The sequence below is a fragment of the Neophocaena asiaeorientalis genome, unplaced genomic scaffold (genome assembly GCF_003031525.2).
Source record: "Neophocaena asiaeorientalis asiaeorientalis breed wild unplaced genomic scaffold, Neophocaena_asiaeorientalis_V1.1 scaffold253, whole genome shotgun sequence".
Classification (NCBI taxonomy): Eukaryota; Metazoa; Chordata; class Mammalia; order Artiodactyla; family Phocoenidae; genus Neophocaena; species Neophocaena asiaeorientalis.
In genome coordinates this window covers 795,840-819,069 of record NW_020174553.1, presented here as the reverse complement: position 1 = coordinate 819,069, position 23,230 = coordinate 795,840, and the positions used below count along the sequence as shown (strand labels likewise).

At 39.9% G+C, this 23,230-nt stretch overlaps 1 protein-coding gene across 1 annotated transcript in view; it reads right to left on the bottom strand.

The window, feature by feature from the left end:
- Positions 1-23,230, bottom strand: part of MEI4 (meiotic double-stranded break formation protein 4) — a 194,375-nt gene that overhangs the window by 136,523 nt on the left and 34,622 nt on the right. Inside the window, exon 2 of the mRNA XM_024757445.1 lies at positions 19,021-19,556. Within this exon, the coding sequence (XP_024613213.1) occupies positions 19,021-19,556 (536 nt within the window). The remainder of the gene's footprint in view (positions 1-19,020; positions 19,557-23,230) is intronic.

Here is a 23,230-nt window from a genome sequence, read left to right as displayed (position 1 = left end):
CAGCCACAACCCAGCAATGCCAGAAGCCACCAGGAGCTGTCAGAGGCAAGGAACAGACTCTCCCCTAGCATCTCTAGACAAAAACACCTTTATTTCAGATTTCCGGCCACCAGAACTGTGAGAGAATAAATTTCTGTTGTTAAGCCTTCGAGATTATGGCAATTTGTTTCAGCGGCCCCAGGAAATAAACACAGTAGGCATCCTACCAACCCATTAGAGTCCATACTTTCCCAAACTCATTACGCAGCTCTCCGCCCTTCTCTCTCTCAACTTGAGCACACACCACCTTCCAATCACTCACCCATCCTGTCTCAGGGGCACATGCTGCAAACACTGTCTCAAAAGTCCTTACACCAAATTCCCTCTCATTTTATTTAAATGCTACTTCCTCCGTGAGGCCTTTCATGTCCCACCGATTTAAATTAGATCTTTTCTTTCATCCTCTCCCATTGCACCCTGCTCATTTCTTTTCTGCATACCTGTTACGTTGGTTTACAGTTTATGGCTATCTCATTAGCTCCCTAAGTCAGTGACTGTGTCTCATTAGTCAACCACAGTATATCCAGTATCTCTGACAGAATCCAGCCCATTAGAGGGGTCCGTGTTTCACACTACAGACCTCACACTCAAAAAATACCATGGGAAAAACAAATAAATGAGTTAATGGTTAATTATATGCTCAAAGTAAAATGTTCTGCTTCAAAGTCATCGTTGCCTATAAATAAAGGAGAAGCAATTTAATGTTCTCAGAATTCTTCGATTTTTCCAGGTCTCACATTTATGATTTAAGCTTTTCCAACCCTTATGAGTACTGATAACTAAGTGCGGTGGGTACTTTAAGCAGATTCTGAACTCAGTGGGAAAAATAAACTATAAAAAAAATGATAGCTTCAAATTCCTATTTACAAATTTATAAAGAGCAAAATTTAAATGTATTTCACAAAACTTATTAAAACAGGAAGGAAGATATTTTAATTTTTATGTAGACACAAGCAAAACCACATAGTTTATATACTCAATTAGAAATTAGTGCTATACGACTCAATACACAATCATGAAGTCTCCAACAGACTGTTATTTATAGCCAATAAAGAAAAAAAGGAACAAGTGACCCTATATTATAATGCAGAGCAGTTTTTTCTTTCCATTATTGCTTTCTATAAACATAAACCTTTGTACAGAATAAAATGCAGCAACTTACCCAAACTATACATATTCTTCTTATAAAACTGAGAGAAATATTGCTAAGGTCTTTGATTTCTAATGAATATTTTTTTATCCCATAAATTGAAGTCAGTTTACTTCTTCTGCATTTAGGACAAAAACGTATGGATATAATTTTTAAATTAATGATGGAAATAATATATAGTAGAAAAGGGGAAAAATCTGTGGTCACATCTACAGGTTTGAGACACAGGTGTTCCATGACTGGTTAATTAAGTAACTTTACTGAGTCCTTTAACCTACCTATCCTCAATCTTTTCCCCTATAAACTGAAGATAGTAATAACAGCCATGACACAGAGCTGTTGACAGAAGAGATAATAAACTCCATGTGAAACCGCTTCACAAGCTATGAAGTATAATATGAAGATAGACTGCAGTTAATTATCTTAGGAAGAGATAAACTATACCTTGAAAGTAAACTGAACCAAGTTATGCTCTGTCTATTCCTGTTTCCTCTGAATGAGTGCTGAAAGTTAAACACTACTTACAAAATCCAAGGAATGTCTGATTTATGCAGTGGTCAAATGAGTATTAAGATTTTAGTTTATGACACAACTTGTTTCAGTAAATGCTTATTAAATTAAACTACAACCGCAGGAATATTAGCCTAGAATTTTTTTTTGAAACACAGCTCTGCAAAACAGATGCAAAGGGGCATGGAGGCTTAACCTTAGACACAACTTCTGTTTCCCCAGGAGTGTCCAAAAAAAAAAGCAGACTGTGAGTAGCCTTTAAAATCTGGCAGGTAGGGCTTCCCTGGTGTCACAGTGGTTGAGAGTCCGCCTGCCGATGCAGGGGACACAGGTTCGTGCCCCGGTCTGGGAAGATCCCACATGCCACGGAGCGGCTGGGCCCGTGAGCCATGGCCGCTGAGCCTGCGCGTCCAGAGCCTGTGCTCCGCAACGGGAGAGGCCACAGCAGTGAGGCCCGCGTACCGCAAAAAAAAACAACCAACCAAACAAACAAACCCCCAAAACTAGGAAACACAGATTGGTGAAAAAAAACATCTGATTTCATGAACCGTACGTATCTTCAGATTTACCTAAAAACTGCCTGAAGGCCACATCATTGGTGATCTAAGCAAAAAGGACGATCTGAGGGGAATCAACAGCTAGCAAATGTGAGAGCAGAAACATAACCTAGACAGGAAGGGATGGGTGCAAAGAGTAAGTGAAACCAAGACACTCAAATAGTTAACTTACATTGGATTTTCTTGTTTTAAGATTTTTTTTTTAAGTGGACCACTTTTTAAAAAAAATATGTTTCTCGGAATATAATTGCTTTACAATGGTGTGTTACTTTCTGCTGTATAACAAAGTGAATCAGATATACGTATACATTTATCCCCATATCTCTTCCCTCTTATGTCTCCTTCCCAACCTCCCTATCGTACCCCTCTAGGTGGACACAAAGCACCAAGCTGACCTCCCTGTGCTGTGCGAGTGCTTCCACCAGCTATCTATTGTACGTTTGGTAGTGTATATATGCCCATGCCACTCTCTCATTTTGTGCCAGCTTACCCTTCCCCCTCCCCTTGTCCAAAACTCCATTCTCTATGTCTGAGTCTTTATTCCTGTCCTGCACCTAGGTTCTTCAGAACTTTTTCTTTTGATTGCATATATATGTGTTAGCATATGGTATTTGTTTCTCTTTCTGACTTACTTCACTCTATATGACAGTCTCTAGGTAAACCCACCTCACTACAAATAACTCAATTTCTTTTCTTTTTAAGGCAGAGTAATATTCCATTGCATATAAGCACTACATCTTCTTTATCCATTCATCTGTTGATGGACACTTAGATTGCTTCCATGTCCTGGCTATCGTAAACAGAGCTGCAATGAACATTGTGGTACATGACTGTTCTTGAATGACAGTTTTCTCAGGGTATATGCCCAGTAGTGGGATTGCTGGGTTGTATGGTAGTTCTATTTTTACTTTTATAAGGCCCTTCTATACTGTTCTCCATAATGGCTGTATCAATTTACATTCCCACCAACAGTGCAGGAGGGTCCCATTTTCTCCACACCCTCTCCAGCATTTATTGTTTCTAGATTTTTTAATGATGGCCATTCTGACCGGTGTGAGGTGATACTTCATGGTAGTTTTGATTTGCATTTCTCTAATGATTAGTGATGATTAGCATCCTTTCATGTGTTTGTTGGCAACCTGTATATCTTCTTTGGAGAAACGTCTATTTATGTCTTCGCCAATTAGTGGATTGGGTTGTTTGTTTTTTGATATTGAGCTGCATGAGCTGCTTGTATATTGTGGAGATTAATCCTTTGTCCATTGATTCCTTTGCAAATATTTTCTCCCATTCTGAGGGCTGTCTTTTCGTCTTGTTTATGTTTTCCTTTGCTGTGCAAAAGCTTTTAAGCTTCATTAGGTCCCATTTGTTTATTTTTATTTCCATTTCTCTAGGAGGTGGGTCAAGAAGGATCTTGCTGTGATTTATGTCACAGAGTGTTCTGCCTATGTTTTCCTCTAAGAGTTTGAAAGTGTCTGGCCTTACATTTAAGTCTTTAATCCATTATAAGTTTATTTTTGTGTATAGTGTTAGGGAGTGTTCTAATTTCATTCTTTGGCATGTAGCTGTCCAGTTTTCCAAGCACCACTTATTGAAGTGCTGTCTTTTCTCCAATGTACATTCTTGCCTCCTTTATCAAAAATAAGGTGACCATATGTGTGTGGGTTTATCTCTGGGCTTTCTATCCTGTTCCATTGATCTATATTTCTGTTTTTATGCCAGTACCATACTGCCTTGATTACTATAGCTTTGTAGTATACTCTGAAGCCAGGGAGCGTGTTTCCTCCAGCTCAGTTTTTCTTTCTCAAGATTGCGTGGGCTATTCAGGGTCTTTTGTGTTTCCATACAAATTGTGAAATTTTTTGTTCTAGTTCTGTAAAAAATGCCATTGGTAGTTTGATAGGGATTGCACTGAACCTGTAGATTGCTTTGGGTACTATAGTCATTTTAACAATGTTGATTCTTCCAATCCAAGAACATGGTTTATCTCTCCATCTGCTGGTATCTTTAATTTCTTTCATCAGTGTTCTATAGTTTTCTGCATACAGGTCTTTTGCCTCCTTAGGTGGGTTTATTCTTAGGTATTTTATACTTCTTGTTGAAATGGTAAATGGGATTGTTTCCTTAATTTCTCTTTCAGATTTTTCAGCATTAGCACATAGGAATGCAAGAGATTTCTGTGCATTAATTTTGTATCCTGCTGCTTTACCAAATTCATTGATTAGCTCTAGTAGTTTTCTGGTACCATCTTTAGGATTCTCTATGTATAGTATCATGTCATCTGCAAACAGTGACAGCTTTACTTCTTTTCTGATTTGGATTCTTTTATTTCTTTTTCTTCTCTGATTGCTATGGCTAAAACTTCTAAAACTATTTTGAATAATAGTGGTGAGAGTGGGCAACCATGTCTTGTTCCTGATCTTAGTGGAAATGGTTTCAGTATTTCACCATTGAGAACAAGGTTGGCTGTGGGTTTCTCATATATGGAGTTTATTATTTTGAGGTAAGTTTGCTCTATGCCCACCTTCTAGAGGGTTTTTATCAAAAATGGGTGTTGAGTTTTTACTAAAGCTTTTTCTGCATCTATTGAGATGATCCTATGGTTTTTGCCCTCCAGTTTGTTATTATGGTGTATCACATTGATTGATTTGCATATGTAGAAGATTCCTTGCATTCCTTGGATAAACCCCACTTGATCCTGGTGTATGATCCTTCTGATGTGCTGTTGGATTCTGTTTGCTAGTATTTTGCTGAGGATTTTTACAACTATGTTCATCAGTGATATTGGCCTGTAGTTTTCTTTTTTTGTGACATCTTTGCCTCATTTTGGTATGGGGGTGATGGTGGCCTTGTAGAATGAGTTGGGGAGTGTTCCTACCTCTGCTATATTTTGGAAGAGGTTGAGAAGGAGAGGTGTTAGCTCTTCTCTAAATGTCTGACAGAATTCACCTGTGAAGCCGTCTGGTCCTGGGCTTTTATTTGTTGGAAGATTTTTAATCATAGTTTCAATTTCAGCACTTGTGATTGATCTGTTTATATTTTCTATTTCCTCCAGGTTCAATCTTGGAAGGTTGTGCTTTTCTGAGAATTTGTCCATTTTTTCCAGGTCATCATTTTATTGGCATATAGTTGCTTGTAGTAATCTCTCACGATCCTTTGTATTTCTACAGTGTCAGTTGTTATCTCTCCTTTTTTCATTTCTAATTCTATTGATTTGAGTCTTCTCCCTTTTTTCCTGATGAATCTGGCAATGGTTTATCAATTTTGGTTATCTTCTCAAAGAACCAGCTTTTAGTTTATTGATCTTTGCTATCGTTTCCTTCATTTCTTTTTCATTTTTTTCTGATCTGATCTTCATGATTTCTTTCCTTCTGCTAACTTTGCGGTTTTTTAGTTTGTTTTCTCTAATTGCACTATGCATGAGGTTAAGTCGTTTATTTGAGATGTTTCTTGTTTCTTGAAGTAGGACTATTACTATAAACTTCCCTCTTAGAACTGCTTTTGCTGCTTCCCATAGGTTTTGGGTCATTGTGTTTTCATTGCCATTTATTCTAGGTATTGTTTGATTTCCTCTTTGGTTTCTTCAGTGATATCTTCGTTATTTAGTAGTGTACTGTTTAGCCTCCATGTGTTTGTATATTTTACAGACTTCTTCCTGTAATTGATATCTAGTCTCATAGCGTTGTGGTCAGAAAAGATACTTGATACAATTTCAAGTTTCTTCAACTTACCAAGGCTTGATTTGTGACCCAAGATATGATCTATCCTGGAGAATGTTCCATGAGCACTTGAGAAAAATGTGTATTCTGTTGTTTTTGGATGGAGTGTCCTATAAATACCAATTAAGTCTCTCTTGTTTAATGTATCATTTAAAGCTTGTGTTTATTTATTTTCATTTTGGATGATCTGCCCATTGGTGAAAGTGGGGTGTTAAAGTCCCCTACTGTTATCGTGTTACTGTCCATTTTCCCTTTTATAGCTGTTAGTATTTGCCTTATGTATTGAGGTGCTCCTATGTTGGGTGCATAAATATTTGCAATTGTTATATCTTCTTCTTGGATTGATCCCTTGATCATTAGGTAGTGTCCTTCTTTGTCTCTTGTAGCAGTCTTTACTTTAAAGTCTATTTTGTGTGATATGAGAATTGCTACTCCAGCTTTCTTTTGATTTCCATTGCATGGAATATCTTTTTCCATCCCCTCACTATCAGTCTGTATCTGTCCCTAGGTGTGAAGTGGGTCCCTTTTAGACAGCATATATACAGGCCCTAATTTTGTATCCATTCAGCCAGTCTCTGTCTTTTGGTTGGAGCATTTAATCCATTTATATTTAAGGTAATTATCGATATGTATGTTCCTATGAACATTTTCTTAATTGTTTTGGGTTCGTCATTGTAGCTCTTTTCCTTCTCTTGTGTTTCCTGCCTAGAGAAGTTCCTGTAGCATTTGCTGTAAAGCTGGTTTGGTGGTGATGAATTCTCTTAGCTTTTGCTTGTCTGTGAAGGTTTTAATTTCTCCATTGAATCTGAATGAGATCCTTGCTGGGTAGAGTATTCTTGGTTGCAGGTTTTTCTCCTTCATCACATTAAATATATCCTGCCACTCCCTTCTGGATTGCAGAGTTTCTGCTGAAAGATCAGCTATTAACCTTATGGGGATTCCCCTGTATGTTATTTGTTGCTTTCCCCTGGCTGCTTTTAACATTTTTTCTTTGTATTTAATTTTTGATAGTTGGAGTAATATATGTCTTGGCATGTTTCTCCTTGGATTTATCCTGTATGGGTTTCTCGAGCTTCCTGGACTTGATTGACTATTCCCTTTCCCATATTAGGGAAGTTTTCAACTATAATCTCTTCAAATATTTTCTCAGTCCCTTTCTTCTTCTCTTCTTCTTCTGGGACCCCTATAATATGAATCATGGTGCATTTAATGTTGTCCCAGTGGTCTCTGAGACTATCCTCAATTCTTTTCATTCTTTTTTCTTTATTCTCCTCTGTGGTAGCTATTTCTGCTCTTTTATCTTCCAGGTCACTTATCCGTTCTTCTGCTTCAGTTATTTTGCTATTGATTCCTTCTAGAGAATTTTTAATGTCATTTATTATGTTGTTCATCATTGTTTGTTTGCTCTTGAGTTCTTCAATTTCCTAGTTAAATGTTTCTTGTATTTTCTCCATTCTAGTTCCAAGATTTTTGGATCATCTTTACTATCATTACTGTGGATTCTTTTTCAGGTAGACTGCCTATTTCCTCTTCATTTGTTTGGTCTGGTAGGTTTTTACTTTGATCCTTGATCTTCTGTGTATTTCTCTGTCTTCTCATTTTGCTTAACTTACTGCATTTGGGGGTCTCCTTTTTGCCAGCTGCAGTTTTGTATTTCCCGTTGTTTTTGGTGTCTTCCCCCAGTGCGTAAGATTGGTCACTGGGTTGTGTAGGCTTCTTGGTGGAGGTGACTGGTGCCTGTGTTCTGTTGGATGAGACTGGACCTTGCCTTTCTGGTGGGCAGGGCTGCATCCGGTGGCGTGTTTTGAGGTTTCTGTGAACTTATTATGATTCCAGGCAGCCTCTCAGCAAATGTGTGGGGCTGTTTTCCTGCCTTGCTAGTTGTTTGGCATGGGGTGTCCAGCATTGTAGCTTGCTGGTCATTGAGTGGAGCTGGGTCTTAGCATTGAGATGGAGATCTCTGTGAGAGTTTTTGCTATTTGATATTATGTGGGGCCAGGAGGTCTCTGGTGGACCAATGTCCTGGACTCAGCTCTCCCACCTAAGAAGCTCAGGCCTGACACCCAGCTGGAGCACAAAGACCCTGTCACCCGCACAGGTCAGAAGAAAATGGGAGGACAAAGAAAGAAAGAAAGAAAAATAAATAAATAAAATAAAATAATTAAAATAAAAACAATATTAAAAATAAAATTTTAAAAGTAATAAATAAAAAAGAATGAAAGAATAGAGCAACAAACCAATAAAGAAATCCACCAATGATAAGAAGCACTAAAAACTATACTAAAAAAAGAAAAAAAAAATGGACAGAAAGAACCCTAGGACAAATGGTAAAAGCAAAGCTATACCAGACAAAATCACACGATGAAGCATACACATACACACTCACAATAAGAGAAAAAGGAAAAAGATATATATATATATATTAAGAAAAAAAGAGAGCAACCAAATCAATAAACAAATCTACCAATGATAATAAGCTGTAAATACTAAACTAAGATAAACAAAACCAGAAACAAATTAGATGCAGAAAGCAAACCCCATGTCTACAGTTGCTCCCAAAGTCTACTGCCTTAATTCTGGGATGAATCGTTGTCTATTCATGTATTCCACAGACGCAGGGTACATCAAGTTGATTGTGGAGCTTTAATCTGCTGCTCCTGAGGCTGCTGGGAGAGATTTCTCTTTCTCTTCTTTGTTCGCACAGCTCCCGGGGTTCAGCTTTGGATTCGGCCCCGCCTCTGCGTGTAGGTCGCCTGAGGGCGTCTGTTCCTGCCCAGATTGGACGAAGTGAAAGTAGCAGCTGATTAGGGGCCTCTGGCTCACTGAGGCCGGGGGAGGGAGGGGTACAGAATGCGGGGTGAGCCTGCAGTGGCAGAGGCCGGCGTGATGTTGCAACAGCCTGAGGCACGCCATGTGTTCTCCCAGTGAAGTTGTCCCTGTATCACAGGACTCTGGCAGTGGCGGGCTGCACAGCCTCCTGGGGTGGGGTGAGGTGTGGATAGTGACCTGTGGTTTCACACAGGATTCCTGGTTGCTGCAGCAGCAGCCTTAGCATTTCATGTTGGTCTCTGGTGTCCGTGCTGATAGCCATGGCTCATGCCTCTCTCTGGAGTTCGTTTAGGCAGTGCTCTGAATCCCCTCTCCTCGCGCAGCCCAAAACAATGATCTCTTGCCTCTTAGGCAGCTCCAGACTTTTTCCCAGACTCCCTCCTGGCTCACTGTGGTGCACTAGCCCCTTCAGGCTGTGTTCACACAGCCAACCCCAGTCCTCTCCTTGGGGTCTGACCTCCAAAGCCTGAGCCTCAGCTCCCAGCCCCCACCTGCCCCAGCAGGTGAGCAGACATGTCTCTCAGGCTGGTGAGCTCCAGTCAGCACCAATCCTCTGTGCAGGAATCTCTCCGCTTTCCCCTCTGCACCCCTGTTGCTGTGCTCTCCTCTGTGGCTCCGAAGCTTCCTCCCCGCCCACCCCCCGTTTCCACCAGTGAATGGGCTTCCTAGTGTGTGGAAACATTTCCTCCTTCACAGCTCCCTCCCAGAGATGCAGGTCCCATCACTATTCTTTTGTCTCTGTTTTTTCTTTTGCCCTACCCAGGTATGTGGGGATTTTCTTGCCTTTTGGGAAGTCTGAGGTCTTCTGCCAGTCTTCAGTAGGTGTTCTGTAAGAGTTGTTCCACATGTAGATGTATTTTTGATGTATTTGTGGGGAGGAAGGTGATCTCCACATCTTACTCCTCCGCCACCTTGAAGTTTCCCGCTATGTGGACCATTTTTAAAGTTTTTATTGAATTTGTTACAACAGTGCTTCTGTTTTATGTTTCATATTTTTGGCTGCAAGGCATGTGGGATCTTAGCTCTCCAACTGGGGATTGAACCCACACCCCTGCATTGGAAGGCAATGTCTTAACCACTAGACCACCAGGGAAGTCCCTAAAATTTATTTTCTATAATTAAAATAGGAAGAAAAATCCATGATACCTGCTAATAAGCTCATCGGTCAGCGGGAAGCTGTGGCCATTGGAAGGGTATGTTTGTGACACCACAAAATGAGGCCCTGCTGCCTAGTACATGGAGGTGCTTCAGGAATGTCATTACAGTGTCAGCAAGACAGAGCTGCTCCTTGGGAAGGTTTTATACACAGAAAAATTTGACCAAAAGACAGAAGATGGTATTTAAGTATATAGGAGTATATGAAGTATAACCTGTCATTTACTTTCATTCTCTTATTTTCAATTCACAAAATACTTCACTTTGCTCCTGGAATGAGCTCAGCATTATATCAGGAATAGTAGAGAAAATAGGATATGGCCCTTCCTCAGGAGAGCATATGATACCTGATATTATGCTAATAAGCACTTCATTTGCATCTACACACTGAAAATTCCCAACAGCCCTATGAGGTAATCACATTTACTGTCCCCATTTTATAGATGTGGAACTCGATATCAGTTATCTAAGGCCAGCGCTAGTAAATAAAAGTTTGGGCGTGCTAACCTAAGCTGTTAATCTCTGTGATAAAAACATTTGACAGGTTTAATAAAACATTAAAAAAAATTCAAGCCATACTAGATAAGCTGAAATAATACAGCATATGGCAAACAGAAAAGTGAATTATGTAGACAATAATCACTACAGAAGTTCAGAAGAGGAGCCCATTTCAGGATCAAATTGAAAAGACAGAATTTATGAGTGAAGTAAGATTTGAGTCATGTTTTGACGTATTTATTTGGGTGGGGTGTGCAAGTCAATCTCAATGGTTTTCCCAGATGTTGTTTACTTTGGGGATCACAGCATCGTTTCGGAATCACATGAAAAGGATGAGCGCCCTCCTAGGAAAAAGAGCACATGCTCCAACACAAAAAATTGTGCACATGATTTTAAATTGTACACCTTATACCTCAGGGCTGCAGAAGAAACTCGAGTTATTTAACAAAACAATAGAAGAAACTTCACTACCTGGACCTTCTCATCTCGTTAGGCACATGTCTTCCAAAGCTCCACTCCTTCCCAACCAAACCCCCCAGACTGCAGCAGTTCCAGGGCTCTCCAAGCTTCCCCCTGCCTCAGTGTCTCTCGTCAAGCAGCTGGCATACCTCTCCCAAGTTATCTTTCAGGGGGCCCTTCTAAATCTTGCCCATCTTTCCAGGTTAGTTCAAGGCACTGGAAAGCCTCAAGTATGAAAAACAGTGATCAACTGAGATGGGGAAATCAAGATCAGAAGAAAATAGAGGCAAAGCAGGGAACAAGGAAAATATAAAAGTTTCACACATTACTGTACATAAAACAAGAACTGGGAGCTATGAAAAGGAACAATCAAGAGAACAGGAACTCATACAAACGAAAAATATTTCAGCAGAAATAAAAATTCAATAGAATGGCTAAAAGAAAAAGTTGAGGAAATCTCCCAGGAAAAAGAAAAAGGAAAAGAATAAACAGTACAAGAAAAAAAGATAAGAAATCTAGAGGATCAGACCAAGAACTGTTCTAGACAAAGGATACAGAGAAAAGGCAGAAATATATGAGAAAAACTATTCAAAAATTTTTCAGAACTGAAAGATGGAATCCCAAATTCAAAGACCCACCAAGGACTCAAGAAAAAGACCCACACTGAGGTACACCATCTGTAATTACAAAACAATGGAAACAGGAGAGATCCTAAGTGCTTCTGCGGGTGTGCGAGGTTGAGGGATAGATCACGTTGAAGGAATTACAATCAGAATTACACTGGAAATCTCATTAGAAACACTGGAATCCAGAAGTTAGTAGAAAAATGTTATAAATTCTACGGAAAAAATGATTTCCAACCAGAAATCTATCCTAATCCACCAATAAAGTTTAAAGTTGGAATAAAATATTTTAAGCAAACAAATATTTTTCAAGTTTACATCCCAGGAATCCATTCTAAGTGAGCTCGTAAACAATGTGCATCACCTAAATGAAGTTATAAACTAAGGAAAGGAATATATGAGATCTAGGGACTCAGAGACACAGCACAAAAAAGCAGCAAAGGGAATTCCCAGTCCATGGAATAAAGCTGATCAGAGACAGGAAGCTCAGTCCAGATGAGAACAGGAAGATGAAGGGCTCCAGAAGGTGTATCTTAAAATAAATAAAAGATGGAACTGATAAGTGACTTAATTTGTTTGGCCATACTGAGAGGATGTTTACAACCCTGTCAAAGTATATGAAAGAAGCATCAATTATAGGTATGCAGAAAACTAAGCAAGTGGACAAAAATATCCTAAGGAAAAAAAAAGCTGTAAAAATAGGAAATGAAACCATTGTATATTAGATGTGTTGGTGTTAAAAATTACATCTTTATAATAATATAAATATGCAGTAACATATTTATAATAATACAAATACATCATGGCATGTTTATAATAGTACAAATACGTCTTGGCATGTTTATAATAATACAAATACGTCATGACATATTTATAATAATATGAATATGTAATATTTACTTAACCAAAACTATGACAAAATTATGATTGAGGAGAGCAGCCACATAAGACATAAATTTTTGTCTTCTATGATAAAAAGTGAACAGATAAAAAAGAAAATAACTTGAGAAATAGGAGCATAAGCATTTTGTTTAAAAGCACAGGTGTAAGTGGGGGCAGAGGAGGAGTACAGACCTGGCCATGGTGGTCTCGGGTTAGCTCTTTGTCTCGGTGGACAGAGGGTTAGCTCTTTGTCATTATAATATGGAATAGTACATATTTTAAAAATACATTCACAGGTTTCCACTTCTGGAAAGTGGACCTGCGTATCTCTCATCCTCTCACTAAGTACTAAAAACCCTAGGCATTATATCTAAAACACACCCAAGAAGACTGACAGGTGGACAGGCTATGAACCTTAGGACCAAAGGAAGGACTAGGTGGTGAGTTCTCCGGTTTTCTTTTTTTTTTTCTGTAATGACTTAGGTTTTTGTTTTGTTTGTTTTTTTAAATTGAAGTATAGTTCATTTACAATGTTGTGTTAGTTTCAAGTGTACAGAAAAGTGATTCAGTTATACATATATATACATGTACATATACATATATATATATTCTTTCTCAGATTCTTTTCCCTTGTAGGTTATTACAAAAAACTGAGTATAGCTCCCTGTGCTGTACAGTAGTTCCTTGTCGGTTATTTTACATATAGTAATGTGTATATATCAATCCCAAACTCCTAATTTATCCCTCCCCACCTTTCCCCTTTGGTAACCATAAGCTTGCTTTCCATGTTTGTGGGTCTATTTCTGTTTTTTTAATAAGTTCATTTGCACCATTTTTTTTTAGATTCCACATATAAGTGATATCATATGATATTTGTCTTTCTCTGTCTGACTTACTTCACTTAGTATGACAATCTCTAGGTCCATCCATGTTGCTGCAAATGGCATTATTTCATTCTTTTTTATGGCTGAGTAATATTCCATTGTGTATATATACCACATATTCTTTATCCATTCATCTGCCAATGGTTAAATATTTAGGTTGTTTTCATGTCTTGGCTATTGTAAACAGTGTTGCTGTCAATATTGGGGAGCATGTATCTTTTCAAGTTATGGTTTTCTCCAGATATATGCCCAGGAGTGGGATTGAGAGGGTGTGGAGAAAAGCGGGAATGTAAATTGGTGCAGCCACTATGGAAAAAGGTATGGAGGGTCCTCAAAAAACAAAATAGATCTGATTTCCTTTTTGTCTCGTTTATCCCACATTTGGAAATAAAAAAGCCAACAACCCAGAAATGCCAATGGGTACCGACAAAAACAACAACAACAATGATAAAAGTCTGCTCCCCTAGCCAAAGGACAGAAAAGGGGCATCCTAGCAAGATGGAGAGCTTTAAAAGATAACCTCCCTAAAGCTACCAAACATCACAGGAAAAGACTGTGGCCCAGCCTGCTGTGGGAGCAAAGGCCACGGGAGGAGCCTAGACCCCACCTGCACCAGCTACAGTGAGACCCCCAAACCCACCCCACCAAGCACCACATGGAGCCCTGAGGACACAGAGTGAGGACAGCCTGGCACTGGCCCAGAGACTGGATTCTGATGGAGGATAAATCCGAGTCAGGAGCCCCTGCACAGTGAGACGTGTGCTGCGGTGAATTCATGGGAAGGGTGTTTAATCAGCCAAAGGAAAGGGAGACGGAGGCAGGGGACGAGGGAAGCTTCTCCAGGGAGCTGAGCCTCAAGCTCCATCTGGAAAGCCAGGTGGAACTGGCTGGACAGCAGAAGGGCCTGGAAGGTCCTGCAGCACAGAGGGCAGGGACAGAACAGCAAGTCCTCGGACAACCACAAACACGTCTGCCCGACCGGGTGAAGAAGGTTTAGGATGGAACGGAGAGAGCTAAGGCCAAAGAGGCTGGATGAGGCCGTAGGAAAGGGCCCCACGGGCTGTGATGAGGAATGTGCCTCCTCGCGGATCCAGCGGGGCCACCGCCGGACTCCCAGCCGTGAGGCGGGGGATCAGATGGGGCCAGACGAGTCAGGACTCTGGCAGGAAGGGATGAGCATCAGGGAGCCGGCAGCAGGTGGGAAGAGGACTCTGCAGGCGATACCTGCAGACATCTGGGTCGGTCTTCCAGATTTGAGGATTGTGAGGAGAGAGAAGGGAGCAAGCAAGCACAGCCACACGCCGTCCTCATCGAGGGGCTAGTGTGCACAGAGCTGCGAACTAGTTTTCTGAGCCTCATCTTCCCTATCTATCAAGTGGAAATAAGAATGGCAACCACATGTATCTCACAGAGTTACCGTATGAAAATGGGGAACACAGCTTATTACATCCCGTGGCTGCTGTAGCAAACTACCGCAAACTTAGTGGCTTAAAAGAACGTACATTTATTCCGTTTCAGTTCTGGGGGTCGGGAGTCTGAACGGCTCTCACTGGGCCAAAGGGAAGGGGCTGGCAGGCCTGCCATCCTTGTGGAGCCCATTTCCCTGCCTTCTCCAGCCTGCATTTCTTGGCTCTCGGCCCCCTCCTCCACCTCTACAGCAAGCAGCCTAGCATCTTCAAAATTCTCTCTGATTTGGACACTGACTCTCCTGCCACCCTCTTTCACTTACAAGCACCCTTGTGGGTACTGGGCCCAAGGTGGGTAATCCAGGAAAACCTCATCCCAAGGTCAGCGGATAAGCAACCTGAAATCCCACCCACCTGCTGTCATGTAAGGTAACATATTCACAAGCTCCAAGGATTAGGATGTGATTATTCTGCTTACCATACATACAAAAGATTCTAATTTAATGTCTATTTGATAATCAGTTTTTTTTTTCAATTTCACAACTAATATGTCTGAGAGTTGTTTTATGGTTTAAAAAAATAAGAAATCTGAAGAATATGTGTTCTAAGTAACTCACTATTATGTCTCTAAGATTTAGCAATGTATGCTAAATATCTAAAAAGCTCAATGATAACTATAGGTTTCGATATTTAACTTAATATAATCATTCCCATCTCTTTAAAACAAATGAAAATTTAAGACGAAGATACCACTGCAAAATCTAAATAGAACTATAAGCATTCTAGTGTTAAACTTCCATGATAGTAGAAATAGGTGGCCATACAATGCTAGAATTAGCTCATGCTGTTTCTAATCACAGAAATAAACACATGTCGAAGTCTGGAAGTATAGGAAAGGTCAGTTTGTCAGTCAAACAAAGGGCATTAAATAACTCAAAGGGAAACCTTCCTGATCCCAAGCAAGTACCCAGAGGAATGAGGAAGGCGCCATACTGGAGCCTGTAAGTAGGAGACAGTTCAACCCAAGTTAAGTCACCATTGCATCCCAGGACCCCTAGAACAGGGCCACTGCAGACCCCTGGAAGCCATCTGGTTTCAAGATATGTATCTTCCATGCCTGTCAAATGTCACACTATAGATTATACCTTCAAGTCCTACACCTAATGGTTATCCTAAAAATATAATACAGACATGGAACTAAGATAACAATTCCTAAAAAATTTGTTATTAAATAAACATAAAGTTCCTTAAAAAAAAGCACAAAAATAAATAGGATTTATCCAAATCTAAAAAAATCAGAAATCATATACTTTCCCCTAAACTTATTAATAATTTCAACCAAGCTAATATCAGAGAATTACTCAAAATAATTTCTAAGATATCTCATTTCAATCTATTTCTTGAACATATGTATATATATATATATATATATATATATATATATATACACACAGACACACATATATATATGTATATGCAGCTCTAATATAACTGATATTCAACATGATGACCTCAAGATTTTGAAAGATACCAAGTTCTTATTGGTATCATTAAAGAAAGACTAAGTTATGGTCAGAATAATTTTACTACTGAATGTGTTGAGGACATGTTGTTGAATATTTAGAATTTATTTAAAACCTGACTGTACATGAATTATAGATACATGAAATCCCTCAGTCAGAATATTAAAGTATTCATACCACACCTTTTCCTGTCACATTGCACAAACACAGTTTCACTTTAATGAAATCAATAGCAGGGCTCACGTTTTTAACCAGTATAATTTAATTAAACACTTCCAATCTATGGAAACAAGGTTTTGCAAAAGAAGTACTTTTTCCCCCTAAACTAGGATATTTTGTTTTAATAAATCAAGAATAGTATCAATAAAAAATATAATAGTAGGAGCTATCCTATATTTCGTGTCAGAATATATTCTTTCTTGAGATTTTGTTTATTACTCAAGGAAAGCTAAAAAAAACACAGAAAAGCATTTATAAAGAGTAATTGTTAGTCAATTTTTCTACTAAAGAAGTTTTGTGAACATATCTGGAACAAGATGACAATGGTAATAATAATAATGACGGTAGTAATAACGACAAAAGTTTGAATGATTTAGTCTAAGATGCTTTTGCTGGGGAGAAGAAAAATCCCCAGAGATAAAGTCATTAAAACTTATTTATGAACCATCATCCTAACTGTGAATGCAGTGAGCAATTTTATGATCCTACTTTCTCTAAATGGCAACAATGACCTCTCCAAGAAAAGTAGAGGTAATTGCAAGCAGAGGACAGCTTAACCTTCCCAGACAGACACAGGACCAAGACAACAATTAGATATTGGCTAAACAACAAAGCCTCTCATTCACTCATTCTTCCACTGCTGACCAACTATTCAACAATGGCTTGTACCATGATAAATGGTATGAAAATACACTTCAGACCCACCTGTACCATCACAAGTTTCTTCTATACATACAGTTCCCAACTCTACTCTTGTGTTGGCCAATCCTTCAGTGAGAGAAAGACTAGACTGAAAAAATATTTGCATCATCTGGTAACTGATAAGGAATATGAATGCTAGTATCTCGAAGGCTCCAAGTCACACAAAACCTGTTTAAAGTAGTTTTAAAAGAAGAGAGCAAACATATGCAAAAAAACAAATTTAGGAATATTAAGTATTCGAGGTATTTATTGATGGCTAAGAAGCTGATTATATAACGCAGATAGATACCATGGAAAATCTGATATTTAATTTCTGATTGACCATATGAGGTAGAAAAAATTTTCAGTTTCCTAGACAGAAAATTCAGTATCTTTCAAAAATGCCAAAAGCTTAATTGTAAAGTTTTCTATAATAGTGATCAAATCATACCTTAATAGAGAAGGAAAGAACAGATGGACGTGCAACAAATTAGCTTATTAGTTCAATTTTGTCAGAGTTTTGAAAATTCAGGTAAAGCCGATATTGTACAAAAACTCTGAGCATTAGATAATGACACTGGGAACAAACATGAGACAGAGAGGTATCAGAAAAAACAAGGTCCAACAACCTTGTGAACCTTTACCCAATGAAATGTAGTAAATAAGTTAAATGGACCTTTTGGTCTCCTCTGATATTTTTAGTAGTCAATTAAAAAAGATTAAAATATGAAGGCATTTACAACCATCCCAAAGGATAAGATAGTGAAGAAGATAGAAAGTAATACCAAAAAGAAACTCTCCATTATGTCTCAAGAGCCAAACAACAAAACAACTTCAGGTTACCTCAATGTCACCTGTAAGAAAAGAATCCCTGAGTCAACTTTCTAAGCCATGTTAAGTAAATAAGAAAAACAAAAACCAAAACAATGCCATATAGTATCTGTTCCTCAGCCAATGTATTCTATTAACCCACATCTGCAGTGGGTCCATGGGGTATTATGCCACTTACAAGGGAAATTCTAACAGAAGAGAAAAACAGTCTTTGACCTTCAGGCATCTGCTAGTCAATGCCAGAGAAAGAACAAACTCAATACAGTACAGGTAATCCATCCTGAGGAATTTAATGGTCATAGACGTTACAGATTGGAAAACCATAAGTATAAGTGGTGTTCTGAAAAGCATTGAGACTTTTTGAGCAATAGGAAGAAAATGTAGGCAGGGGAAAACAAAAGAGAAGCATCCAGGGCTTCCTTGGTGGTGCAGTGGTTGAGAATCTGCCTGCCAATGCAGGGGACACAGGTTCGATCCCTGCTCTGGGAAGATCCCACATGCTGCGGAGCAACTAAGCCCATGTGCCACAACTACTGAGCCTGCGCTCTAGAGCCCGTGAGCCACAACTACTGAGCCCGCGTGCCACAACTACCGAAGCCCGCGTGCCTAGAGCCCATGCTCCACAACGAGAGAAGCCATGGCAATGAGAAGCCCACACACTGCAACGAAGAATAGCCCCCACTCGCCGCAACTAGAGAAAGCCTGCACGCAGCAACAAAGACCCAACACAGCCAAAAATAAATAATTAACAAAAAAAAAGAGAAGTATCCAAAGATACCAATAAAAAAACAGGGAAGGTAACTCAAAGTGGAGAAGCATAAACTTGAAAGCATAGGCATCTATGGAGAGAACAAAGCTGTGGCATCAGAGGCCATAGCTGGGTCGTGAGGACCCAAGCAGATGTTGCTGGGTCAGAACTCCACATGGCTGCAAAACAAGGTCCAGATGGAGACTGAGCCACGAGGCCAAGGGACCACAACAGGCACTACCCAGTGGGCGTGCTTGCCCAAACTACTGACATGGTATTTCATACATAGAAAAGATGTATTACTTACCCGATTGATATGGTTGTTGCTTAAAATAACCTGTAGCAGGGTCTTCTCGAATTCTTCCAACTTCTTGGAACACTTTTTAAGAATATGATTAGATAAGTTACAATCACTGATCAGTCTAGCTAAAGTATCCACAGCTTCGATCCAGAAGCTTGAACAAGGAAGTTTGGGTTCTCGGTAAAAAGTGATCAAGCCATCCAGCAACTGAAAAACAGAATCGGATACTGTGGAAGAGGCGTTTTCAAAGTGGCTTAAGTCTGTTTTCAGACTCTCTGACTCGGTCAAGGTCTTCAGTCCAAGCAGATGTTGCAAGAACTGCATGTGAGAAGACAGAGGCTTTTCCAGAGGAGCACAAGGTCTGTTCACAATGGACAGTGGTGGGAAGGGGGTGGAGATGCAGCTCTCCCCAGAATGCTCGGTCATCTCTGAAGGTTCAGTTCTCTGATCATTTGATAAAACGCACCCAGAATCTTCCAGCAGAGTCGAAGTGTTTTCAGAACTTCTAGGTTCCTGAGCCTGCAACTGGGAAGATGGACCTCCTGAAATAGAAAGGAACAGAAGTGTTATCTTTCTGTATCTTTTTTTTTTGCTGCACCGCACAGCATGTGGGATCTTAGTTCCCTGACCAGGGATCGAACCTGCATCCCCTGCTTTGAAAGCACAGTCTTAACCATTGGGCCACCAGGGAAGTCCCTAACATTTCTTCATATAAAAACTAAACATTGATTTTTCTAACTTAAAATACTAAATGAAGCATGAAATATGTATTAAACATTTGAAAAGCAGTAGTATAAAAATTGATAGAGGAGAAACTGTGAATGAAATTGCTTAGACTGACTGCAGACAAGGTCTTTATCTGGTAGAAAGCACAGATGATTCACCCATGTTTTGTCAAGTCACTATCTCCCAGTCAAGGCCATGCTTGAAAGATACAGAGGAGAGACCACGAAACCTGAAGGAGGTCACTGTCTGGTATAGATTTCAACAGGTATCTGCAAAACAACAGGTGTATGTAAGATAGAGATATGCTCAGGGCACTATGAAAATAGGAGGAACACTGAACAGCCCACCCCAGTTAGATCAGTGCCTCCTGGAAGAAGTGATGGTAGAACTAATTTATAACACATAAGCAAGAATTCCAAGTTAAAAAGTTGGGGGAATGGAGGAAGAGAAGAGAATTCCATCTACCAAAGGGTAGGCACAAAAGCACAACTTAAGAAGGAAAAGAAAAGCACTGTATATATAAGGACCCACCAGTAGTTTCATGTTCCTTTTACAGAAAATATAAGGCAAGATATTAAGTTGGAGAAATATGTAGAGGCCGGTCACAAAAGATCTTAAAAGAGATATTAAGGACCTCAGAATTTATATGTAGAGTGTAGAGTGAGTGTAAGTTGGAAAAATTATCTATATACTCACACATATACCTAATATATAAAAATAAATACATAAACAATGTATATATGTATGTGTACTTATTTATAATTATTAAGTATATCTATCTGTATCTATGTATATATATGTATGTGTGTGTGTGTGTGTGTATGTCACAGACCCTTGAAACTATATATATAACCACCAGAATTTTCCGACATCAGCTGAGACATACTGCAGTTCAGGCTTAACTTAGTAACTTCGGGTCATTTTGTGACAGAGATGCCATCGTAAACACAAAAAGGCTGTTGTTTGTAAAATGATTATCAGTAAAACGTACACACAAAATTCTCACTGAATGTTCTACAGCACATGCATACATCTATGCAGCCACATCTGAGAAATACTGACGTCAGCAGTGGAAGCAGAATGGGACAATAAACACTGTATCGTAGGAAAGTGAAATGGTCGCATTTTCATTTCACAGATCACTCTATGGGCTTTGTGAAGGGCACACTGGAGAAGGACCCAGTGAGACACTGAAAGATCAGCTCAGTCACTCCTATCAGTCCTGATGTCAGGTGATGAGAGAAATGAAACAAGCAGTTACAGTGGAAGACTGGAAAGGAAACACAAAGGGAAGCCAGCTGACTGACTGACAGGCATTAGAGTAGGGTAGGAATAAATGCATCCCGTGATTCTGAATTAGGTGACTGGGTGGACGACGGTGCTACCAAGTGATCAGTAAAAATACAAACAGAAAAATGGCTTAGGAGAAACAAAGAGAAGCTAGTCTTGGCCATGTAAACTTGGAAGCAACCAGAGGAAATCTAGGTGAAGATATTCACCTGGAAACTGGCCACACGAGCCAAAGGATGCGGAAAAGGTCTAGACTGAAACTACATTTTAGGAGCCATCAGTGTGCAGGTGGGATGTGGAAGGATGAAAATGGTAATGATCACTTGGGGAGGGGATGAGCAGTGGCCAGAGCAGAGGCTCCAAGAGGGACCCTGAGAAGCATCAATCTGAGGGCTGAGTACAGAAAAGACAATCACCAGGGAGACAGAGAAGAAACAATTAAAGAGGTACAAGCAGAATAAAAACAACAGTGTCATGAAAGGCTAGGGAATAGTTTCAAGGAGAATTACATGCAGGAGGGAAGTCCAATAAAATGCAGAGCTAAAAAAACACGTCGGAATTACCAGCTAGAAAATCACCAGCGATCAAGTCCAAAGCAGCTCCGGTCAGTCGGGGCAGTGGGCAGAAGCCACAGTGAGCAGACTGAAGCGTGATGGGGAAAGTCACAAGGACAGTCAAGAGTGGCGAAGGCTTCTGAGGACCTGGGTCGGGACAGCTTAACACAGAGAGTAACTGCAGGCAAACATGGCCGGACACACTGGGAGAAACATGAGCAGCTATAGATTATGAAGAAAAAAGCTGGAGAGGCAAAAGCTGGAGGCAGGAGAGAAAACAGGTGGGGCGGGACTCGGGAGCAGGCGGAAGGAGACTGAGTCGAGGACCAGTGGATGGGTTGCACTTACTGATGAGGAAGGAGTTTTCCCACCCCCACCCCCACCCCCCAGGCTGAAGGAAATAGGATGAGAATGTACAGGGATGTAAAAATACCCCTGGCACATAGGAAGTGAAAGGAGATCTCATCCAAGTCTTTAAAAATTTTTTTTTATTTTGGAGATGGGGGACACTAGCTGAACAGGACATAAAAACAATGGCAAAAGCAGCATCCTCTCCCTGCCCCAGCATAAACTGGAAATCTATCTAATTTACTGCTCTTTTTTCCTTCAGTAAAATGAGAAGCTGATGAGGCAGAAGCAGAGGATTAAGCTGTAATTTAGCATGCATTCATTTAACAAGTGTCTACTATGACCACTACAAGTGTGCAAGTGTGTGCTTGGGAATTATCACTACAGTATCTGTACTCCAAGTTAGGGAGGTGATGCAGCCAATCCCCAAATGTGGTGGTGCCCAGAGCAGTGAACTGTCAGCAACATGTTTAACGACACGTGGCTGTTTCTATATTAAAACAGGCAGACAACATGTTCCTTTGAAGCCAACAGACATTTCCTTTTTCGTAGGAGCAAAGGAAAAACATTTGAAATCACTTCTCAAGACATCCAGCTCACACTTCACACAAGTAAAACGGGGGGTACTACGGTAATTATTCAGGTAGATTACATATTTCTTTCACAAAATTCAAAAAGGTTCTCCACTAAGAAAGTGAACATAAGTTTAAATATTTTATTAACCTGCTCAATTTTCCAGCAAAGTAAGCTGAACTTCACAGGTGATGATTTCAGGGAAGACTCATAAAATGAATTCTCCCAACAACTAAGTTGGGAAGCAAAAGCTGCTTTCTTGTTTCTGCTTCTCACTCACTCCTCACTGGCGTGCCTTTGGGCAAGTAATGATCATGCCATCTCATCTCCAGGTGCTCACAGGTGCAAATTTGAAGGGAGTAGTTCTAGACGCATGGGCTCTGGTGATAGGAATACACAAAACCGAGTACCATTCTTCCTCTCTGGTTTGTTTCTGTGTCCTCAGAGAAGAGTGATAAGGCCATATGCTGAGGATGACAATTACTAAAGTCATGCTACCAAATCGAAGAAAAGAATCTATATTCACATTTCACTTTACAAAGTAGCTCCAGGGAATAATTCAATTGTTCAGAGGAACCCTGGAAAGTGTGCTGTTATCCCTAATTTACCAATAAGGACATAAAACACAGGCTCAACTTGATGAAGAGGCCTGAGAAAAGCCACACAGTGAGCAAGGAAAACCAAGCCTTCTGTTTCAAGGTCTTCCAACCACGGCAAAGAGGCCT